The sequence below is a fragment of the Leptosomus discolor genome, chromosome 8 (assembly GCF_034619465.1).
Source record: "Leptosomus discolor isolate bLepDis1 chromosome 8, bLepDis1.hap2, whole genome shotgun sequence".
NCBI lineage: Eukaryota > Metazoa > Chordata > Aves > Leptosomiformes > Leptosomidae > Leptosomus > Leptosomus discolor.
In genome coordinates this window covers 56,607,828-56,631,903 of record NC_141398.1, presented here as the reverse complement: position 1 = coordinate 56,631,903, position 24,076 = coordinate 56,607,828, and the positions used below count along the sequence as shown (strand labels likewise).

At 40.6% G+C, this 24,076-nt stretch overlaps 1 protein-coding gene across 3 annotated transcripts in view; it reads right to left on the bottom strand.

Moving 5' to 3' along the window:
- The window catches only part of CMIP (c-Maf inducing protein), a 136,512-nt gene that overhangs the window by 49,472 nt on the left and 62,964 nt on the right, over nucleotides 1-24,076 (bottom strand). For all 3 annotated transcript variants that reach the window (XM_086468955.1, XM_086468958.1, XM_086468957.1), the window contains exons 2-3: nucleotides 14,099-14,224; nucleotides 3,729-3,779 (exon numbers count right to left, since the gene is read on the bottom strand). In XM_086468955.1, coding sequence (XP_086325081.1) covers nucleotides 3,729-3,779; nucleotides 14,099-14,224 — 177 coding nt within the window. The remainder of the gene's footprint in view (nucleotides 1-3,728; nucleotides 3,780-14,098; nucleotides 14,225-24,076) is intronic.

The window sequence follows — 24,076 nt, the reverse complement described above, 5'->3', positions numbered from 1 at the left end:
TGCTAGGCACTACACAAACACACAGAAAGTCCACAGCCCAAAGACAGCAAGATATAAACAAGCAACAAAGTAGATGGATACTGTCTGGGAAAATGCCAAGGGTACATATTTGCTTATTTGTGTGTGTCCCAAAATTACTAGTCACAAGCCAAGCTTAGCTGTATTCATTCCCTACAGAAGCGGTTGGTTACCACTGTATCTAGATCCAGAAAGGGCAATGAACTGCATGTGTTATTCTCTTTTGTATATTCACAGAAAGTGTTGTTATCTTTATTGATACACTGTTATGACTTATCAGCTTCCAAATACCAAAGATTACATATCATGGTTTCAATCCAACCTCCCTGGTTGAGAGGAACATTTCTTACACAATGGATTAATGATTTGTTTATGTTTGAGAATCTGGACAGTTGTTAACATGTTGTGTTTATCCTCTGAACAAAGATAGTTTGGCTTCACTATAACCAGAAGGAAATCAGGATTTCTAAAAATAGGCTGAGGTGGACAATAATCCTTTAGGAGCTGTGACACACACTGATATCCGAAAGAGAAAATGACCACATAAGGAACAGAACATCCCTACATCCATGGTCTCTTCAATGAGTACAGTATTCAAGGAGAAAGTCACATCTAAAAAGCTGTGTAAGCATCTTGACAGCTAGTTAGTTGGATGACACATAAAACCTCTTGGAGCTGGATCTAAAACATGGATAATTAGGTGTTTGGTTTTCTTTTATTTCTGTTTATCTGCAGAACTTCTTTTATTATACTCTGGGCTGCAGACAGAAATTATTCTTGATTTTTATTTCAAGGTTTGTCTCTAGAACAAAAATTATTTCCAGGGTGCTGGTTGGCAAATTGAATTCCCACAGCATGTTAATCTTTAAAACTGCACCACATAAAAGCTCTTTCACAGCCCTTAGCACCTTCATACAAGACCAAAGGATAACCACTATGTGCCTCAACCTAAAGAGCTTTCCCAAATATTTAACACCACAGCTATTCACTGGACCTAGCCATTTTCCAGGTAGCTCTGATTACATGCAGCATCTGACTCCCAAGGCTTGAAAGCACAGGAAAAGGAGCCAGAAGGACACTGACAGACTATGAATCTGCTCCCACAATTGTAATTTAAGTATTTCCTGGTTTAAGATCAAGGTGGGCAATGCCCACTGCTGGAACTCTCAGAGTATCGGTTTGCCATCTGTAAAATGGGTTCCTCCAGCCTTGTTTGGACAGGGCAGGAGAAGTGAAGGTCTCCTGCTCCACCTACATCTACTGCCTGGTACAGCAGGGCTCTGGGTTCAGCTGGACCCCCAAATGCTTCCACCACACAAGTATGAACAATAGCAAGCTCGCCTCTGTTGAATGTTTTCCCCCAAATAACTGCTTCAGCTATCTGCACCAGTTTGCATCTGTGTTCTACACACCCGCAGAAACGTTTTGACCTATTATTTGTAAGACCACTGGACAAATATATCATTCATCAGCACAACCACCCAATTATAATACAGCTGCAGCGATCTCTCTGCCAGCTGGTGCTTTGTGTAAATGACCCATTCCAGAAGAATAGGCTTCCTGTTTTTTTTGTGGGTTCCCTCACTACCTGCTTAATCATCAAACCATACAAATTATGGAGTGAAATGAACTTTGGCACCTGGCTCTTAAAGTCATAGGCTATGGTGCTAGTGAAGTGATAAACTTCACTGAGGTAGACCACATAACTGCACTCCTCCACTCTCCTAGGTAAACCGCTTGTCATGCCTCTTAGTTCTGTTGTGATCTCACTTAAAGCTGCCAAATATCAACCAAAGTAAAGAGCAGAAAGTTACCAGGTGCTCTTCCTCTGGACTATTAAGCAACAAAACCCATCAAAACTATCTCTGTTTTAACAAAGAGGAATTTGTTAGTGTAATGTACCTGGGCAGTGACTAAACCCTGTCACTGTTCTTATGGGAAAAAGCTACTTGCTATTCTTGGTAAAGGGAAGGTCTTTCAAATCAAGATAATGTTTCACTTGTTTTTCAGAAATGAACTTAATGGGGGTGGGGAGGGAAGCAAGGAAGCAAAAATAAATTCTACTTTGCAACAAGTTAAATTACTCAGAGTTTCCCAAAATGAGAGGCTTGGTCAGAAGCACTGGAAAGTTTAAGAAATACTCCTTTAAAAACAACTCCCACAGAGCAAAGCTCCCTCTCCATGACCAAAAGGCATGTGAGCAAGCCAGATCATTCTGTCTAGGCTTTTTTTTTTTTTCATAATGTAATTGATGGGGTGGGTGGTGGGGCCAGGTTGCACCTTTACCACTCCTTACTTTTTTTCCCGAGTTGTACCTCCGACCCGATTTTCCCCTCACTGCAGGAGCGAAGCGGGCACAGGCCACCAGCACATCAGTACCACAGCCATCCTGGCTGAGGGCGAGGCAGAAAAAGAAATTCCATCATCATTTCTGTCTATGCTTTCTCTGATCATCTTTGCCTGACAAAGCAGGAGGCAGAATAACGGCCACACGGAGATACCGTTTCTGCATGCTTTAAGCTCTTTGTTATCCTCAGGAGTTGCAAAGAAAGCATGACTGGCTAGGCATTGTGTTAATGATACTGTCAAGAGGCCAAAATAAAGTGCCACACCACAGCCCAGCCTCCTGCTATCAGCACTGCTGTCCCACACTCATTTAGGCAATCAGGGTAACAGGCTGGAGAATATGCCAGCGGTCTGGAAAAGGAGATCTCGACACTTGGCTCTTACTGATAAGAACCTGGATCCGCTCCGAATACGATTCTGCCAGATGCTGATTGCTATACACAGCACACCAATACTGTAGTTTTGCCACACAACTATTTTGCAACTATCAAACACACCTACAACAAAACCAGTTTGGTGGGAGGGACTTCCTTATATTTTCATATGTGGTTGCTGTCAGCAGGCTGAAATCTTGATAAGCTACACAGCCAACCTGGCTGACTTCACTGAAACCCTGCCGAAGACAAGTCCTGAGCTGAAAAGCTACTGCTTGTGCTTCCCGCTGCAAGACAAGAGAGGACAACCATATTCAGCATCTGGCCAAAACTTGTTTCCAGCTGTATCAAAGATCCATACAGATTCCATCCAAAGGTCAGCAGCTACAGTTTTCAATGAGGAATGCGCTGCTTCTGAGAGACAATGTTGTCACTGTGATCCACTTCCCCTACTCAAGGCAATCAGTCCACTGTTTCCACTGAAAATGAGAAAGGGCTTGAGACCTCTGAAATGGAAACTGCCTTTAAATCCAAATTATCCTAAAGCATAAACACAGACTGATGCTACTTACAACAAGCAACTCTAAAAGACACCCTTTCTCCCTAGTTTCTCAGAAAAAGAAAAAAACAAACAAACAAAACCCACAAGTATGCCAAGAGTCCAAAGCATATGATTAGGCTGTAGTCATTCTGTAACATATTACACTTCATAGGTCAAAACCAAAACCATCCATCTCTATACTGTTTAAATGTGAATTTACCGGCTATCTAATTTCTGAAGCCAATCACAGGTTGATAAAGCTGGCTATGTAACAAGTTAATCTGTCCACGTCATTCACAATATGAACAAATTGAAACTGTATACATGTTTTGATTTAGGGTTTCTGTAAGAAAAAGACTATCCATTCTGGGCTCTTACAATGAAGGAACAGGGAATGTTGAAAGTATTCTTAGAGGCAGACATGGAAGGCAGTGAAGTGCAGAACTTACCTTCCACTGCAAAGAATGGAACCACTGATCCCTCAGGTAACTGTTTGCAGCCTGCAATAAACAAAAGTTACAAACAGAATCATTAGTTTCTACCAGTGTTTCAGATCGCCCAGCCAAAACTAAGCAAATCACCCATGTGTGCCTTAAAACTAGTAAGGCTGCGCTCGCCATATTCTTCTGAACTTTATGACCCTGGCTAACTGCACCCCCAGCCTCAGGAGGGAAACTTTTTTTCTCAAAGCTACAACTTTACATTACAACCATTTTATTTTCACAGAAAGCAGTGACACAAAGACCTTGCTGCAAATGTAAAATACTGAACCAAAACCTTACAAAACATTAACCTCCTATGAAACAGTGTCCAACTCAAAGACTGAAAAATTCTCCCTGATTTCAATCAGGTTTTGGTCAGATCTTTAATGTCTGTAGGACGTCTGCCTTTGCTATTAATCATCGGGAGCAGAGTAAGAAGATGGGTTGACATTTTACTAGGAAGGGGTGGGTTTTTTCCATACTCTAGTTTCCCTCCTTGTCCTGTTCCTCAGCTGGCCCCAAAGCAATTCAAATAACATCTTAGCTCTTTCAGTGATATTAAAACAGAGTGAAAAGCATAACACACACAGACATGCAGACACATGCACAGACTGTTTGCAGCAACGGCATAAATGTTGCGATAATCACTCCCAGCGATCACCGTTTTTGTCAGTATTAAGCACAGCTGCCAGAAATTCTCAGTGTGAAGCCAGGTTCGTAGCCAATGAAGGAGCAAGTTAAACGCTCCCAAAGGTCAAAAGGCTCAGTATCAAAAAATACAAAAGCATCTACAGTGACGTACATATGCATGCCTTAACAAGGTGACATAAGTTTGAAATATTTGAGTGGGTAGAGATGCCCTCTGGCTTCTCCAGCTCTATCTCATCACTGCCAATGGGCAATTTTTACTTAGGATTCAAAACGCTTTACACAATCAGTGGAAATTATAGGATAGCCTATAAATCCATGTTTACAAAAAAAAAAAAACAAGTGAAGTTCTTCACCAGCTAAAACTCTCATACTTCTTGCAAATTAAAGTAACATTCAACAAATTTCACTCCCTAACACGTTTTCAGATAAGTTTCCAACATCCACACCACGGAATGAATTTCATTTCCTGACACTAGTTCAGTTCACTGATAATGGCAAGAATACTACAAGTTAAAACGTTGCATGGTTACCGAAACCGTGTTTAATCTCACGGTCAGATACTGATGTCACGGTGACATAAATCTGGCCTGATTTCTCTGAATTAAATGGAGTAATGCTTTTATATATGTATTACATATTATTTATTTATATATTAATGAGAATCAATTGCTCCTCCAGCAGATCTCTAGGTAATAAAGTAGAATACTATCAGAACTAATCCTGGCTGACGACGGAGTTTATCAAAACCAAACTTTTAATTTCATGAAGAATGCTGACCAGCAGAATACGAATTTGCTACGAACGGAAACAAAAAGCATTAACTTCCTTTTCTTTTTTTCTTTTTCTTTCTTTGCATGCAATGAAAAGAATGTAAAAACATTTAGAGCGCAGATCTTCAGGATATTTTGTTTTGCCAATATTTAGATTTCCCTTCTGTTATTTACACTGTATTTTATGCATATGTGTGCATTATAATATATTGTAAGATAGACCTTTTACCTATACACGTTACAGAACTGAATTTCAATTCAATATACTTTATACTATATTTTAATATAATAAAAGGTCAAAAATCGTTTGCTACAAAAAGCCTAAAGAACATTTTTAACATAATTTAAAAGGCATGAAGTAAATATGATTACATATTTCTTATCTTTGTCCAGACGAAACATTTTAAAAACTCACCAGCCTTCTTTGAAAGACTCAATTTCAAACTGAATTTTTTTTTTAAAGGAAGAAAACTGTTTCATGCAAAGGAACAAAAAACTTTCACTTCAAATGCTAGCAAAGCCCTTTAAAGAATAAGTAAAACAAAGTTTTTGCAGGCTTGAGCGTGTATACTAAGTAGTAGCACCAATAATAGTGCCAGTTACACACCCATTACTTCCTTAAAAAAAAAAAAAAATGCAGATTTAGTATATAGGAGCTATGCAAACTAAGATACTGTTATTTAAATGGATAAAATCCAAAGTATTCTAGGGAGATGATGTAATTCTCTCAAACGGGCAAAACATCAAGCTGATTTAGTCCCTGGTCTGACCATTACATGACTTGAACAAAAAATGCACCAAAGTCTAAAGCAAGAGCAAATGCTAAAGCCCTAAATGTGAACTGTTGAGAACTGTTGATTATTCTCCTACTTTTGGGGTGTCAGTAGCTACAGATTGTAAGATCATGACAAATAATTAGAAAACACGATGTGTAGACAGACTGTGCAACTGACTGGAGCCTTACATAAACTGGATGATGGAAACTATCAATGAGGACAACAGCATCAGTCAGAGGTAGAGACACAAGTGAACTGCAAATACTGGAGGAAAACCCAAACAGGCCAACAGAGGAAAGACTTGACAGCAGCAATATACAAAAAGCGTTTTAAAAGGAAATCTAGCAAAGTGACCAGATTCCAAGTGTGGGACCAAGCACTGTCCCACAAGTGTTGTCAGCTGTTGTAGAGAAGCGATCAAGAAAACTTGTAACTGGATCTAGGTTAGGAGTTTGAATCAGCCTAAAACTAGAAACCCTCAGAACTCGGGCTGTCATTCCTTCCGAGGAAAACAAAGACCAAGGAGACAAAGCGAACACAAAAGTGGAAAAACAAACCTTTATGGAATCCCCACACTTCTATTAATGATCAGGACTCAAAGGTAAGAGGAACTTGGAAAGCTAATGGTCATTTCACCAGCGCTCTTTCCACAGTGTTCAACACAGATAGACTGAATGCATTTAACCCAACCACCGTTATCTGGATGCAGCTGTCTGACACCACCATTCCCCACCTCTCCCAGGCAGCAGAGACTAATCCTTCCAGTGCACCCTTCCGCCTGCCTGACTCCAGCAAGCTGCAAAACCACAGCGATGTGCAGGAAACACTGGATCTTTTGCGGAGGACGATGAAGAGCTCACTCTTGCACAGCATTCCTTGTTCCTCCCTCCTCTTTTTCAGGCTTACACAGAGAAAGGGACTACAGGGAATACTTCTTTCTTACAAAAAGAAGTGGGAGCTTCATAGCATGCCAGGATGACAGAAGGGCCATCACGCTCTTGTCAGTGGTCATCCAGACAGCTGTCCAGCCAATGGCCACCTCTGCACACGCTGACTTATGCAAGCATACAGGTTATTGTGCATAACATTCCTGAAGTTTGGAGCAATGAGCACCAAGTATAAAGCAGTGGAGGGAACTACAATTCATTTATAGGGGGCTGCACACACACATTTACAGTTTTATGTGATGTGCATTCCTGGAGCCCAGCACATCTGCACTGAAGTCATCACTTCCCAGGAACTGACACCTACATTTTTTCACCCCAGCTGAGGGCAAACCTACTATATTTATTCAGCTCTAGGGTACAATAAAGAGGAGAAAATGAGACACAAAAGACTTTAAAACAGGCTTTCCTTAGGCATTCTGACCACACAGGGAAAGTTTTTCTTACTCTCAGCCTTGCCCACACAGTGGGACCAATTCTAATCTTAGAGCTACCTTTCCAACTTAGAAAAAAGATTCAACCTGGAAGTGTTTTGCCTGCTGTTGTTACAAACAGTCAATGAGATAGGAATGAAGTACAATGAAGATTTTATAACCTATCTATGTAAAACAATAGTTTGGGCCCCCTGTGTGTTCGGTATGTTTAGGCCCCAATTCTGCTAAGAGTTTTGTACTCAAATGCAATGGCTTTAGCAGGGTTGTGGGTAGCACACAGTCCAACTGACTGGAGCTCCTTACACAATGAAGGCCTCCTGTTGCTTTTGCACAATCACATAGCAGAACAGTACTTCAGAAAATATGAAAATGCAGCAGCAAAACTCTTAGAAGGCATAAGGAGATTCAAACTACTTGTAGCTTATTTATTATTATTCCAATGAGAAGGAAGAATACCTACTTTATGAATGCCTACTGTAGGTAGTACTTTTTTTTTTTTTTTTTTTTTTTAAGATGAGTTGATCCTAGAACTGTGTTCTGAAAGATTTTATATTTTAATTTTTGGGGTGTAAATGTTCGGTCAGAGAGAAAAAGCGACTGAAAAGCTGCAGTACCAACTTTACTCATAGGATTCTTTCATCAGCTTCAGAAAGACTGCTCACAGGAGGAAAACTGTGCAATAGATTAAATGCCTGCATAGGCAGTGCTTTGGTCAACATAAGTAAATCTACATCTCTGATCAAAAAGGCAAGTATTTTTCTCGGCACCCAAAAGACTTTTAGTCAATGAGTAGGAATACACTTTTTAATTAAAAAGCAGTGAACTTTTTAAAAGCAGATTTTCTTTTTCCTTACAAAAATAGGAAGCTGAACACTTGTTTCACGCCAGGATTACAGCCCCTGCAGTAATTTCCACCCAGGCGAGGAGACAAAATACGAACCTGCGTGCTGCTGAGAAACACAACACCTGAAACTCTGCAAGAAACCAACCACTCCAGAAATGATGGCGAAGACCTTTAGCGAATATAAATACTCACAGCTCCACTGATACCAATATGTCTACAGCAACAAGCATCAGCAGAAAATTTGTCATTTCCACCACACCACGCGTGCCATGCTACCAAGTTGCTTTAACATTAAGTTAGCACTACAGCATCCGTTTTTACTGGCATGTGCGTTATCTCAGAAAAATGCAAGAACAGGCTTGTCCATGTAGCAAAAAGTTCCCAGATTTCTCTTTACATACAGCCTCCCCAAGGGATTTTGCCATCCGAGAAGTCGAGACAGTAAGTGGGACCTGACAATCCAGATTCTGTTTTTAACTCTTCCTGGTTTTATTCTCTGTTTCTCTCTCCCTCCCTCGCTTGCTCTCTGGTCAGCAGGATGGGGTTTTGTTATGTTTTCCTCCAGCTGATATTCATTACTGGGACTCGTAAAATATTGCAGCCTTCTCTGCACCAATTTATTATCAGCCACAGGAACAGCAGAGCAGAGCTGCAGGAAGTCAAACCCCCATGGCACATACACTGCTGCCCCATGCAGACTGTACAAACCCCTTATATTGCTGATGCAAATCTCAGCATCCCACCTCCATTACACGGGCAGGCCTGCAAGTGAAACCTGCTGCTCTTCTGCCTTAACTCAAGGTTCAGAGTTGCCGGTAATTGCTAGAAATGCCGTTTTCCTCCTGAAAATATTCCCCGTCTTTGCTGGATTGCGGTCCTTGCATGACCTCTCCACATCGGCAACATCAGCTGGACTCACACTTAAAACAATAGCCAGGTTCTCCAAGGAGACTAAAATAAAAAAGCCAGTGGAAACATCTACTGCGGGGACTCCCTGGCAAAAACCAGCATGCGCAAGCACTGAGCTGAGCGTGTGACTGTTGTACTTGTCGAGGCTTCCTGTTCTGTTTGTTTTTCCTTCTGACTACACTTGATAGTCAAGAAATGAATAAAACAACACTGGTGACAGGGATGGTGGTGGCAGCTTTAAGGCACTTAGGACTCATCTGAAAGAAAGGACACCATGGGAAAGCAGGCAGTACTGTCATGACTGAAATACCAACGCCTTTTTCCCGAGACTCCTCCTACATTTGGTGCTAAGCAGCTTGTGAAATTATACTCTTCAGGTTTTTTTAATCTCTTTCAAAAGGTTATTCCAGTTATTTCACTATCAATAGCAGCACCCTCTCCATAATCATCCACACAATACCATAATCGCACACTGTGCTTTACAAACGCAAAGGAGAAAAGCAGAAGTTTAGCCCAGCTCTAGGAGGCCCAGCTATTACTAAAGAGCTCACACTCCTTCAAAGGCTAAATTTAGCTCCTATTTCCTGGCCTAAAGAGCTTGTGGCCTACAAGCTTGTGGCTCCAGCAAAACCTTCTTTCACACCTGCTATCCCAACTGGAGGAAAGAAAAAAGCAATCTGTGAGAGCTGATTACTGCTCATCAGAAGGACCAGGGACCACATCATTTGACGGGAGGAAAGAAAACACAAGCCCCCAGCATGTCTAGAAAACTGACTGTCCATGACTCCCATGAGGGACAAAGAGAATCCTCAAATGCTGGGCAGTGAAACACGCCTGTGCTCAGACAGTTGTGCTTATACAACAAACACTGAGTAGGATGTACATGCATGAAGATAACTTTTCAATGTGATCCTGGCCAGATTAAGCTGTTTGCTGACTGAAAACTAAATCCTTCTCTGAAAGCCAGGTACACACGTCCTGTTACAGTGATACAATTTCCTAAGAGGAGCTGCATCACCTCCGGTGCTGCCTGTCAGATTTCATGTGTTAAAATAGGTTGGGATGGGTCACTATTGCTATGGGAGGACATCAGAATGATGTAAGGAAAGGTAATGGCACTCTTCCTTCTCTGACTCATTACTGTGCGGTAATAAGCCAGAAATAGACCTTGGTGACAGCAAGGGGGATGAGAACTTGAACATGGACTAGGACTCTCTTGTGGCACTTGTTATGCCTAACACAGACAAATGCACGAAGGATGCTCTGATACCACATGCTGACATCCTTCCACAAGGATCGCTGGAAACAAATTTCCATCTGAGGGAAATACCAGTTGTCCGAAATTTGCTTCTGCCTCAAATCACTGAAGCAAAAATTGGAATTTAAAATTTTTCTGCAAAATGATAAATCAGGAAAGCCTGTGATTCAGAACTACTAAAATGTTTCATTTCATGTCACACCGTGTCAATAGTATCCCATAGAATTACATTTACAATACAGCATGTGAAAAAACATATATCAAAATATAAAATTACAATAAATCAGAAACATTAAATAAATTGGGGTTGTAGTCAAAACAGTTCATTTAAACATTTTTATCTATATAAACCTCATGTGGACCAAGTCTTCGGTGAAGGAAAAAAAAAACCAACCAACCAACCAAAAAAACTACCACAAAAAAAAAAAAAACACAAAAAAACCCACAAAAAAACCCCAACAACCAGATTTCACCAAAAGCGCACTTCAGAAGAAACAGTACTGGGAACATGTTTTGGACTGGTTTGACTTGTTTCACCATCATACACTTCCTGATACCAGAGCTGGACTTACACTGCTGCTGCTCAGACTAGCAGGACAGAATGATTTTATAAAAGAAGTCCCAATTTCCCATAAGTGTACTGAAGTCTCTTGGAAATCCGGAAATAACTGAAGGATGCAAGGGCTAATTTCTCAGCATCTCCATTTCCCAACACCTCAGTGAACGCATCTTTTGGATACTTAGACTCTTTGACACATATACTAGAGAATTTCTGTTGAACTCAACTACTTGAAAAATCCAGTTTTTCATCTTGTTTCTTAAGTATACTAAATATAACTTTTAGTACTGTTTTGGATTTGTGAATACACACTACAACTGTATAAGAGAAATCTATTTTTACACTCCTTCCAATCTGACCACATTGGATGAATTAAGACACTACCAAGGACCAAGTCATACTAAAAGCATTTTTAAAGTTTGTATTTTCAATTATGTTGCAATTCCCAGACTTATAATGTAATCTGATCTAGTCTGCTCAGCCAGTCAGCAATAAACATAACAGAAGCCCAGCTCACTCCACTTCTTTATCAGTCCTTATGAGGTTACATAAAGACACCGATCTTTTCAAAGAAAATACCAAAGCATCCATGCTAATACGTTACTTTCTCACAAACAATTATTTGTATGTTTGGTTTGTTGGGGTGCTTTTAAAGAAACAAAAGGCAGGCTGCTCCAGATTAAAGTCTGCACGCCATACCAATTTCCTTTAAACTCAGAGGCAGGGAGCTGTGGGTTCAAACTTTATCTTGTTTCCTATTAAGTAGGCCCGTAAAGGCAGCTACCATAAACTACAGAATAAAGGCTTAGAAGCAGGACTTGGAAAGGCAGATGTAGCTATTCTAAGCTGTTGAAACAGTTATAAACAGAAACGCTAGCACCACTAAGGAAATTCATAGAAAAAAAACAGAGTCAAAATTATCACAAGAAAAAATCAAAAACATCCAACTTGACAAATCAGTTTCTTTCTAATTAATTTAATTAACGGATTAGGCAAGGGAGATTTCGTCAATAATGAGGACCCTAATCTAGCTGTTGGGAAACCATGGCTCATCTTCCTGCTTTCCCCAATGTCGCACACACTAGAGGCTTTTCAAACCACAGAATCGGGACTTAGGTGGACTTGCAGCAGCCTGTCTGAAATTCAGACTCCCTACACTCCCTGGTAACGCCTAAAATCGGTAAGTCATTTTGACCCACAGAATTCACCAGGCAGCGAGCAGAGGCATGTACGTACGCTCTGTGCGCAATGGGACATATGCCTGTGCTTCAAGGACATGTTAAAAGACACACAAATGCCACCTATGCACCTTTGTGGAGGAGAGTCCACAAAGCTAGATGTTCCCAGGTCATCCCAAACTTACTGAGCTGCACCATTTTCAGATTAAAATGGGGAAATGGCTGCAGCCCCCTTTTATAGGGCTGCAAAACCCCAGAATTACACCAGTGAAGTAAATGAAAGGGAGCTCCAGAAATATACTCCACAAAGGATGTGACCATGAATATTTCCATGTACACCTCTAGCCATTTCAGAGTAAAAGTGTATTTGCTATGCTGAAAATCATCAAAACCTCATGATATTTTTACGACATTCCAAAACCATCCCAAACCCCAAAGCACAGGAACTACGTGAAGGGCTGAAGTCAAGTACTGTCTCCTCTGGGCTGCTGGTAAACAGCTCCGCATACGAACTGACCCATCAGCCTGTCTGAAATGAAGGATGAAGGCAAAGGAGAGCTGGACCTAGCTGGATCTAACATTAGCATGACGTAGTGTTAGTTATACGGGCTTCCCAACTCAAGAGTCAACCTTGCTGTTCCATGTCTCTACAAAAGTCTATAGTATGGAAAACACAGGCCAGCCTGGCATCTAGCCTTGGGCTACTGAATGATACCGCTTGTGTTACTTTTCTCAGGTAGAGCCACTTCAGAAGAGCTCTAACTAAACCCTCCCTGGATACAGACGGTGTCACATACTTTGTGGCCCTACAGGGGCTTCAGCAAACAATTCATCACCAAGAAATAATGAAATGCTGGATTGTGCACCACGGATCAGTGCAATGTGTACCATGAATCTCTTGGACAAATGATCCAGCAGACACGGTCTTCACAGTCACTAGTGTTATCACTTAGTATGTTCCCATCTTTTTATCTATTGGACTACATTTTATGCAAAAGTGGCACAGTTAAAGTAAGTGTGTGTGTGTGTACACATCCAAATACACAAGCTCTATTATGATAAAGCCTTTAAAGCTGTTCATACTTTTTCAAGAAAAAAATATCCCTTTTAAATTTTCATGAGTTATTCACAGTTCAAACTGATCTTTTCTTCACATTTCCTGCAGAAATTGCTCACCCAGTCTGTTTACAGTCCTACCTGCATGAAATGCATGTACATAATAGCCATGGCTGTATATTTCACCAAAAAAGTAAATTCCCAAAGGGTTGCAGGCAACGAATTGTCTTTGAAACAATGTTGAGAACTATGGTAAGAGCTAAGTTGGAGTCAATTCAGTCTTTTTAAGTTATGACGGTTCAATGTTCTTTGTGGGCCAAGCAGCTGGGTTTTCAGTTGCTCTTCTTTGCCTACTCTAAAGTAGTTCCAAAGCTCAGTGCTATGGAAGTGCTTCTCTATCACTAAAACTTGCAGTGACCTAAGAGGTCCTACAAAGCCTCACAAGTGGATGAAGAAATCTGGAATAATGTAAACATAGTGTCTTCTGTTTGAAAACACCACTTAGAGAACCAGCATATGTAGATATCCATACAAATACACCGAAATCTTCCAGAAAAGATTTAATATCTTAAAAAAAGATACCTGTCAGTTCCAGTGCAAGTTATGGGTTTCCTATACGAACCAAAATTTTTAACTTGTATCATGCAGGAATAGGACCATATGTAAAAACACAGTTGTTCCAGGCTGCATTACTGTGCCTCTCCACAGAGCACTACTTAGGTGCACAAAATCAGCAAGATTTAATTACTGTGGCCCAAAATTTCCATTCTGACTGTCAAACAATGCAGGGTTTCAGAGCTACCACCCTGAGTAAATTTTCTATTGGTTAGATAATTTGGCATCACTGAGTTCTGCCTTTTCTGAGTCTATCTAATTAAGATTACATGCATAGCAAACAGAAAGTAAAGGAGATTCATAGTAAGAGAGAAAGAAAATTGTACTTCTGTGTACACTGTACCTGCAGTAAGACAGTACCCCCTGGGATTGTGAGCTGTAAACAGTACTTGGGGGCATTCTCCCAGGAGAGCAGTTGAACATCTTCAATAGCACTGTAGGAAATGGAGTTTTCCATGTACCCAGTTGGCTGCAAAAAAACAAAGGAGAAGAAAAAAATGTTTACTTAGTCATCAGAAGTTTCACAATTTCAAGGTAAGAATAGATCTATCAAAATTACTCTTGGTGTTGAAAATATCTGCAAAATACCTAATTGGAAAGCAAAATCCCTATACAGGCCATTCAATGAGAGATCCATCCAGCCACCTTCATCCAACTCATTCAAGCGTTAAGATCGCTCAGGTAAAAACAAAATCAGGCCAGACCTAGATGCTTAAAATATGAAAATATCAAACTGCATTTGTTCCAGACCCAAAATCAATAGAACCTATTTACAGTTGAACTGAGCTATGAAGGGGTATGGCCATGCATGTGCTATCAACGTATGAAGAAGCAGCTCAATCACACAGACAGAACAGCAGTGTACTCTGTTAAGGTAGTTTTATTTCACACATTCTTGTTCTTCTCCCTGGCTGCAACGTTGATCAAGCAAATCATTAAAATCTAGACTGCTACATTTGACAGTGGTTCTTGGGGGGTCCAAAGATTCAGCCCCCAGCTTTCAGACTCAAGCAAAAGCACAGCAACCAACCTGCTCATCTCAGCCTACACTGGTTTCCTACACAGACTGCTGGTGCCCACTTTTTCACAATTAAAGTCACAATTAAAACATAAATAAGTAACTGTGCTTTGCAATTACATGTACAACATAAATTGATAGTAGCAAGGAAACAAACTTAAGCATGAAACTCCTTATTAGTATCCCCATAATTCTTAGGCATTACAGAAGTACAATTATCGCTGAGATAAGCTGAAATATAAATGTATACATGCAAGCACACGTGAAATTATGTCTTAAACATAAGTAAATACATAGAGATATAGCTGCCTATCTACTGAGTATGCGTACATATGCCATAATTTATGCAAGTCTTCATGTTGTTTAAGTAATTTGAGTATTTAGGTCCTCAAGACATAATTTATTTTGCTTTGCTATACCGTAAGGAAACTGATCAGTATTGCTATGGCAGAGAAACTATTTTCATACAAAAGTGATTAATCCCACTACGCGCATAAACCCTTGAGTTGGCCATGTCTTGCAAGAGAAGAGAGCTCATTACATTTATGAATTATTTTCTCACTATTACTGGTTTACACATAACTCAAACTTTTCAAACTTACTCCCACTGTGCCCAATACATAAGTTATTTTTAACCGACAGTCTTGAAATAAAGAAGGCAAGGGAGAAACCACATCTATTTCAGGGTCAAACAGGGCCAACTCTTAAAATCACAACACAGGATTCCTGGGGGTGAGTGTGAAATAAGCAAATTGCATTTGGAACGTCTCTGCTTCTAATTGGTACAACTTTCTTCCATAAGTTAAGTAGGTGGTGCATCTGGAAATTGTACTTTGAAGTTATACACTTCATACACATTCATAAGGCCAAAAACATCATCTGCCAAAATGCAATGATGGCCCTGTCATCCACCTTTGCTGCTACAAAAAGCCAGTTCTCTTTTCAGCAAGAAAAACCCAGCAAGCCAGGGAACTGAACTTTAATATCTTCTTCAGTAACGTTTGTTGCGGCAGCGTTCATTTTACACTAGTCCTCGTTGAAAATAATTTTTGCTGTCTCTTTAACGAAGACCTTGTTATTCAGGAAGTATGATAAACTTCTGCTTATTCATTTACCCACAATATTGTTCTACACTAGTGACTGGAATCCCAGTGGCTTAATGCTGATACTGTACGTCATGCGTTGCCTACTGGAGAGTAATTATCTCGTTCCAACAGGAAGCCAAAGGCCCAAGATCCTTCGGTAATCAGCATTACAACACAGGGAAAAATATGAAAACAGCCAGCATAAAATCTAGTATGCTCAGGAGGCAAAGTTATCAAAAACATGCTCTGAAAGACTGGAGATGGGAAAAATCCAGAACCAGCTGATGCAAATATAAAAAGAAATGAATCAAAGCAATTTAAATTTTTCTCTTAAGAAGGTGCTGACTGCCCTTAATACCCTCCATTAACTTCAAAGAAGATTTGAAGAATTCTCACTGAATCTGTTCCCAAGGGAAGCCTCTTCTGTACCTTAAACCATCCATTTAAACAGCATTAAAGACAACTGATCCAGATCAATCACACCTCTGTGGCCATGCACAAGTGATTCTAATCCCAGGCATAAACCTCTTCTCATAGGACAGTCCTTTTCGTTAAGGAGAATGAAGGCACACCGAGTTCTGCAGTTTGCAAAGGACAGGAAGACTACCTAAACCATAACATGGAATTACACAGATGGTAAATCTCTCCAAATGAAAGTGTTACACCAACGAGGTAGTTTATATAGCACTCGTACGATCCCACTTCCATACCTTCTATCTAGCCATACCACACACAAAGCTTCATTACAGTTGTTTGCTACCTTACTCAAAAAATTAATAGCCCAAGTCTACTTTAATCCCTATAAGCCACGGCATATGCATTGCTTCTGTTTCATTAAAAACATAGGAACTGAAATATCTTCAATTCTGAAAACATCAGCTATAGGCAGCTTCACCTCCGTTTATAATCAAAAGAGTCTAAAGCAAAGTGATTTATCACTGTGTAGAGCTCCTTGAAATTGTGCTTCTAGATGCTGTCAAACACTGAAGGCCGTGCTTCCACATCAGGACTGTGCAGAAATGTGATGAAGAAGCACTGAAACAGAGCTGTCTTCAGACCCGAGGCTTCCCAGACCTCACAAGCTACGATGCTCTTCACAGACAGAGCACAGCACTAATGAGTTGACCGTCAGCCCCACACAAAGGTGTCCTTTCCCTAATCCCTGCACACACACAGAGGCGAGGACAGAGCGGTGTTCCCCGGCTGTGTTTTCTCAAGACCAAGCACAGTTCAGCTGTTTATCAGGAAATGGCCTGAGGTAAAACCACAGCCTTAGTCACTGGTTCCTCTTAAAACACAGGCTATTTTGACATTCAGGTATGTGAACGTCAATCACGGTGAATCATTGTGGTGGATAAATAAGCAGTGCAAGTGTTGCATGTTCTCATGTTCCAGCTGATCTTGCTTGCACACACCCCCAGAAGCTGCATCCTCACCCCAAGATGCTCCATGGGAAATTCAAACTAGAACAACATGCAAGACCAGAAATGTGCATTCAGAGATTTGAAAATACCTAAAATGAGACAGATCCTCAGTGGGTCACCACGAAGCATCTGGCATCAATACCAGTCTTCAGCAGCGTTCTCACTTCCATCTACCTGCTTTGCCTCTGCCCATATAAATATTTGCGGTGTCAGGCAGGTCAGGGAACCCATCCAGCTTTTGCCAGATTACTTTTCAGCTCATTTGGCCCCATTTCTAATGTGAAACAGAAACTAGTATGTTAATGCAATTTAGGGGGCAGCATATCATGGGGAAGGGAGTGAGCAGTGAGGACCCGAATATTTCAGTCTAATTATTGATATGAGACAGTCTAAAGCCACAGCATCTTTGAGCAGTAATACATCAAGTTCAGCTGAAAATGCCTTTATTTGAGAAAATAATAATTCTTGCTTTTATAGCTGTCATTTTTGAAAGGAGATTGATGTTTCTTGGCAAAGTCTGAAATCTATCAAATGAAGCAAGATAATGCATTTTTCTCATTCACGCTACAAAATTAATCCTAACTTAGGAAACTTTGGCCAGATAATCTACATGTGTCAGCTTAGAGATTTACAGTTACAGTTTTGACTTCTGGCTGTTTGCTGTTTAGTACGTTCTGAAAAAACTGTAAAAGACTCACAAATGAAATTTATTACAACAAACAAAAACCTAAGTCAAAGAAACATTCTTCTCTTCACATTAGCCTTTAGCCTCCTAACGAAACATGCAACTTCTCCATAGGGAAATCAGGTATGTTTTAACCTCAGTGAGAACTCTTGTCTTTTTTCAGTTCCATAAAGACTTATTAATCATACAGCTTTGAACAACTTTGTACCAGAATAGCCACACGCCAAAACATACTATAAATCAAATCTTAAGGGAATCCAGTGCTCCCAAAACTGGAAGAACATGTAGGCTCACGCATAAGGCTAGTTCTCTCTTAGCATTTCTGGGAAAAGTCAGCAGCAGCAGACTATTCAATAATGCAAAAATCTGCCCACTTGTTTCCATGGGAAATTCTAAAAGGGAAAGAATAAACATGACGTCCATTGTTAATGAGGCTTGTGTGCACTTACTCATATAATAATGTCCTAAATCTTCAGCTGCATAAGCATTTAGAAAAGATGAATTCTACAAATAGAGATGGTTATTTGCATTAAAACATATTTAGACAGACAACTCCCACCAACACAACAATGAAGAATTATTTTCCCAATTAAATACTCCAGATGGTGGGGGGGGGGGGGAACAGGGCTACTCCAGACCCTTGCTCTTCTACTATCAGGTGCTTATTTCTCTCTTGGCTGCTCTTAAGAATGAGCCATGCTGCTGTAGCCCAAGATTATGAGCATACTGTATTACATTCAAGTTCTCCATACCCAAATAAGATTCAGTCCTGCTGAATAACACGTAGGAAGAGTTGATTGCTCTCAAAACTTTGATGGGGGTGGAGACTATTCAGTAGGTGCACTGAAGGGTAATGGACTCTGAAACTGCCGAAAACAATGGATGATTTGAAATAAATCTCTGTTAGGAGACTTCCATGGCTCCAGAGAACGCCCCTGCAAATGTAGCTATTTCAGATAAGAGCAATTAACATCTTTGTTCATTAACTATATAACCTATCAGAAGACATTTATCAAGTTAAGCAATTAGTAGTACTACGCCATAATACGCAGCGCAGTACAATTTGTCTCACTCTTGATATGGAAGAATTTACTGCCATGCTCACTTGTTGTAATGACCTGAAAGAGTTTAAAGTAAATGTTAATCTCATAGAGATTAACATGATAAGACATCAGCCAGAAAGACTAACAGCGGGGAGACACCAAACTCTCCCCCAAAGCTGTACGAAGGAATTTCTGAGCTTCCTTGGATCAACATTCTCATCTAATCCATCACAGATCCTGGACCTTTGGTCTGCCCATCATACCATTCCCTTCCCACTCCTCTTGATAAGTAGGAGGTTTCATGTGTTGGACCATAAAAAAAGACCTCACTTGCTCTGTGCACTGGGAGTAGAACCACATCGGGTGAAACGACTGCATAATCCAAGGATCTGCGGGGAAGGGACCTCTCTGCAGGGCAAATCTAAATTATTTCTGCTTGGAGCTGTTTTATTCCCAAGTGTCTCCAAGTTTGGGAGTGAAGCTTGGTGGGGTTTTGTTTAGTTGGTTGTGGAGCTTTTCGATACATGGAAACAAATTTGGACCCAGTGGCCCAAATCTTCAGTGAGGCTCTACCCACCCAACTCAGTTGAAGCCTAGAGTGTACTAGTGCATAATTAACGACAGGAAAAAGAGGGACAGGTTTTCCTACCACATTTATTTGTGTGTGGGTGACTGTGTGTATAAACATCCATGTGTATATGTGTGTGTATGAAGTACACACACACACCTGTCTTTCTTTATAGGTACACACAGATAAAAGGTAGTAGAAATATACCCTGTATTTCTCTACAGAAAAATACAGCAGCAACTGTCATATGGCCAGTGCAAAGTAACTCAACTTTAGTAACTGACATGATTTAATATTGTAAAAGGCCAGATCCTCAGCTGAGCTGATCATCCAGAAGACTTCAGTGGAACTTCACTGATTTATAGAAGCTGGGAATCTAACTCAGAAATTCAACAGAAATTCAACAAAATCTAGCTTTGCAGCAAAAATGTGCATAAACCACTTTCTTTCCTCAAAATATTTAAGACAACTAAGACTGGAAGCTGTTGCATTAATTAACCTTACAAACTGATAAAAATGAAAGAGCTGCCAGTAAGAAACAGATTAGCCCAGGCTGCAGAAAAAAAACCCCTTCCAATCTGCCGTGGGGATGAAGTATCAGTTCTGTGGAGCAATAGAAAACGGATAGGCCAAAACTGTTCATCAAAGAGCTGAAGAGAAAAAAATTGGTCTCAATATTGAGACATTTAAGCTACAAAATCTGTGAAATAGGTGCAGCAGGCACCAGTAGAGGGAAGAACTTCAAATTAATTCAGATCTGAAGTAAGTTTAAAGCACAGAACAAAGGTTCATCATTAAAAAGAAGGGAAAATAAGGTCATATTACAGAATACGTACCATAACAGGAGAGTCAAGCAAGTAGGAAAAGTTTATTATGTTAGCTTAAATGTATACGTAATTTTTAAAGTGGTTTTTTTTTTTTTTTTTCAAATGAGGAGAACCTTCTCATTTACTGTCAAACCCAGATGAAGGAGCATTTCTGAGAGTTTAATTTATTTTGCCAACATAACTGTTTGAATTTCTGGGAGTAAAATAAGACGCGTATCTTGACTTTCTGAATATGTCCATCACCAAGATGACCCTGCCTAGGTAGCACGTAAGAAATCAACCCTTTCTCTCTGGCTAGCTTAGCACGACAAAGGGAACTCCACTGGGACTTCCAGTAGCACTGACGACTTATTTAGTTGCGGTGCTGGTGTCCAAAAAGCTCTCTCTGACGTCAAGCCTACATAAGAAACCTTGTCTCCTGCTTTCAAACCTCTGCTGACAGGGATGAGAACATGCTGCAAGGTGCACTGCCCCACTGCAGAGCTGGAGGCTGACCACAGCTTGCCAACAAGATGGTGGCCAAATGCACTAGCTCACCGGCCGCAGGCAGGAAGGCTGCTCCCAGGCCAGGGGGCAGGCAGGGGAGGGAGCTGGGTTTGACACAACCTGCCAGACACAGCCAGACTTTCACAAACACCGGCCCGACTCGCCTGCCAGGGAAGCGCCTCTGCTTGCAGCAGCAATCCTCCAAGCGTGCGCTGCGGCCTTCAACCCCTCCCACTGAACACAGGGAACTTGAAGAGAAGAATTACTGCCCCCCACTTATCAACCTAGAAAATCTCAGTTAAGCTTGTAGCTGCATCATGCTCTTGATCATGCCTTAGGTGACATGAGAAGCCTGAGAGATGTCAGAAAAGAGCTCAGACTTAGTGACTCCAACCATGTGAATCAGGTCCAAACGCATCCTCCTCCTCCTCCTCAACTGCATAACCAATTCATAAGAAGGACCACTCCTTAGCGGGGTTCATGTTCTCCATCCCTTTGCATTTGTCCCTGCAAGCCATGACATCCCTCCTGGGAAAAAATACTTGATAACCTTGACAAGATGGGCAAGTTATTTATCCAGCTTCCTTGAAACTACTTCAGGAAGGGACACCACCAGTCAAAATACAGCAGGTACACACCTTCTCACAGAAGCCGCAATAAGGACAGCAGGGACCTATTGCATAAGACTATACACACACATACTTCTGTAAAACAGCTCTTACAAGAATATTGGAAAATCCCTAACTTTTGCCCAGAACATGAAACATCTAGTGACTGCTAAACAGGTCTTTGCTAAGTCACCATAGCAACTATGATATGACAGAAAACAAAACCACATCCACAAACCGTTCTTGAGTCAATGCTGCTCTCTATTTTCAATTCTCTTTCAATAAACCACCCATGTCACACGCCATGAAATATATCAAATGCTGATAAACCAGAGAGAGGAGAAAGGGTTGGGTGTGAGGAGTTCAGACCAAGCCTGACACAGTGTATGCTATACTAAAGTGCCACCCAGGCTGTTACATAACTGGAAACGTGGCCAAACTGACATGTACTACAAACAGATCTCTGTTGTGTTGTGTTTTCCAGAACTGGTATAGGTAATTGCAATAGCATGTTGCCACTGCATATTGTCCTTGCATCTACAGTGTTTTTTACTTCTGGTTTACCAATCTCCAAAGGCCTCTCGTTCATTATCTCTAGTAGGTAAACAAAAGGTGAAGAAGGAAACCACATTTGTTATCAGTAGGGTCACATCTGCTGTGCAAGGATCTGCACCTCCCATGGAAAATTCTAGGGTTTTACAAACTGAAAAGGCTGAAGGCAGCTGCAAGGGAAGCAATACATTCACCTCTGTCACCTGTGTGTATGAAGTCTAACTTGGAAGGTAATCCAAGTATAAAATACTGAATTGGTAAGAAGCTGAGCTATCCAGGATCCCATGGCTCATTAGAACCAGAGAATCTGACTCATGGACTCTGCAATCCTGACAGTTCTCACCACCTTCTTAATGTACACCCCAGCTCATTTCTTACTACAATTTATTTACAAGATATAGAAATTAAATTGTTGCAAAGCTAAACATAGCAGGACTTACCATGTCCATGCCTTTTACTTGTAGAGCCTTGAAACCTTTAGACACTGTAATAGTCAAATGGTTTCCATTAACAATTTTTTCTTTTCTTTTCAATGCATTTTTAACCCTGCAGTTCCCAGAATGCCACATTCAATCTCAATCTGATGAACAAGTACAGGACAGGGAGTGCAGTAACCCAACTATGCTTCTGAATTCCCCATAGGGAATGCTCTATTCTGACCTTTTTTTGGAGAAAAGATGAGCAGGTCTTGAATTCCCAGCAAAATATTAATACAGTTCTCTGCTGTAAGTTAGATAAGAGAAAGGACATATGGCAAAGCCTTCAAAAAAGCTATAATATTCTGTTAATGACAGTCTCACTAAACTCACACTGTTATTAAGCAAAAAAACCCAGGGACCTCCTGAGAATGAGTCACAGCCACTTAGAATCACCTTCTGCTACAGGACGTGGTGGGAAAACATGGTTAAAATGCCAGTCTTTTGTTTCACATGTCTTACCTTCAACAACAATTTGGACAGTTCTACATAATTTTAAATGAGATCCAGGTCTCATGTCTGCAGCAGTGATTTCCTCTTCATTTTGCATCTCTCTCAGCATTACAGACTGATACCCTGACACTAACAGAAAGTGTCCTTTTCTTCTCTTCAGCAGGAAGCCTTCTGCAAAATTGTGCTTGCACTCTCCCAGCCCCACCCATAACCTCCTCCACTGTTGGTCTTCCTCATTGTTTAATGACTGACTGATTGTTTGTACTGGAAGGGAGTGCTGCTATTTAAATAGAGGGTAACTGAAATATGTGCGATACCTCCATGGAAGGGAGATGGCGAGGGAATGGAGAAGAAGAGGGCAACTGCAGTGAAATATCAGAGTAAATATTTGAGAAAAGTGTCAGTTGACTGGTAAATGCATAATGGAGAGGATACAGAGCACCAGTTAGAACCTAAACTACCTTCATAAGCTCCCTTACTATGCAAAAGGATACAATGAAGTATTTAACATTACATTTTCTTCATGGTTTAGAAAATATGAATTAAATACTTAGCTAAAATCAGAAAGTCATTGTGCTCACGGAGAATGAACTGGTATGAAACTGGCATACCCAACTAGCAAACTTTTTGTTTCAAGACAACATTTATTAGCCTATCTAGTTATTTTTCAAGACAGATAAAGAAAAATGCCTAAAGTGAAGCATGGGCACCTGCTTATGAAAGGTGTCATTATCATCACCTCAACAGACACACTTTGAAAAGCAAACAAAGAGGAGCAACCCCACAATGAGGTGCTGTGAAACTGGTAAACCCTTTTATTTGTGCACTTCCTGAAACACTGGAAAATAATTCCAAGGAATTGCAACAGTCCTCCAGGGATCGCAACACATGCAGTTCCAAAGAGATGCATTTCCAAAGAAGTCTTGTTTATCAGACGCTAATGCATCACAGACTGCTCTTCTCTCACACACCGTTTTCTCAAAAACTAAACAACCTTCATCCCCCAATAGCATTCTCTGTTCCAACCGGATGATTCAGCCCTCAACAAGACACACTCACTTATTTCCAGTGTATCCTCTGACACAGAGCTCACACA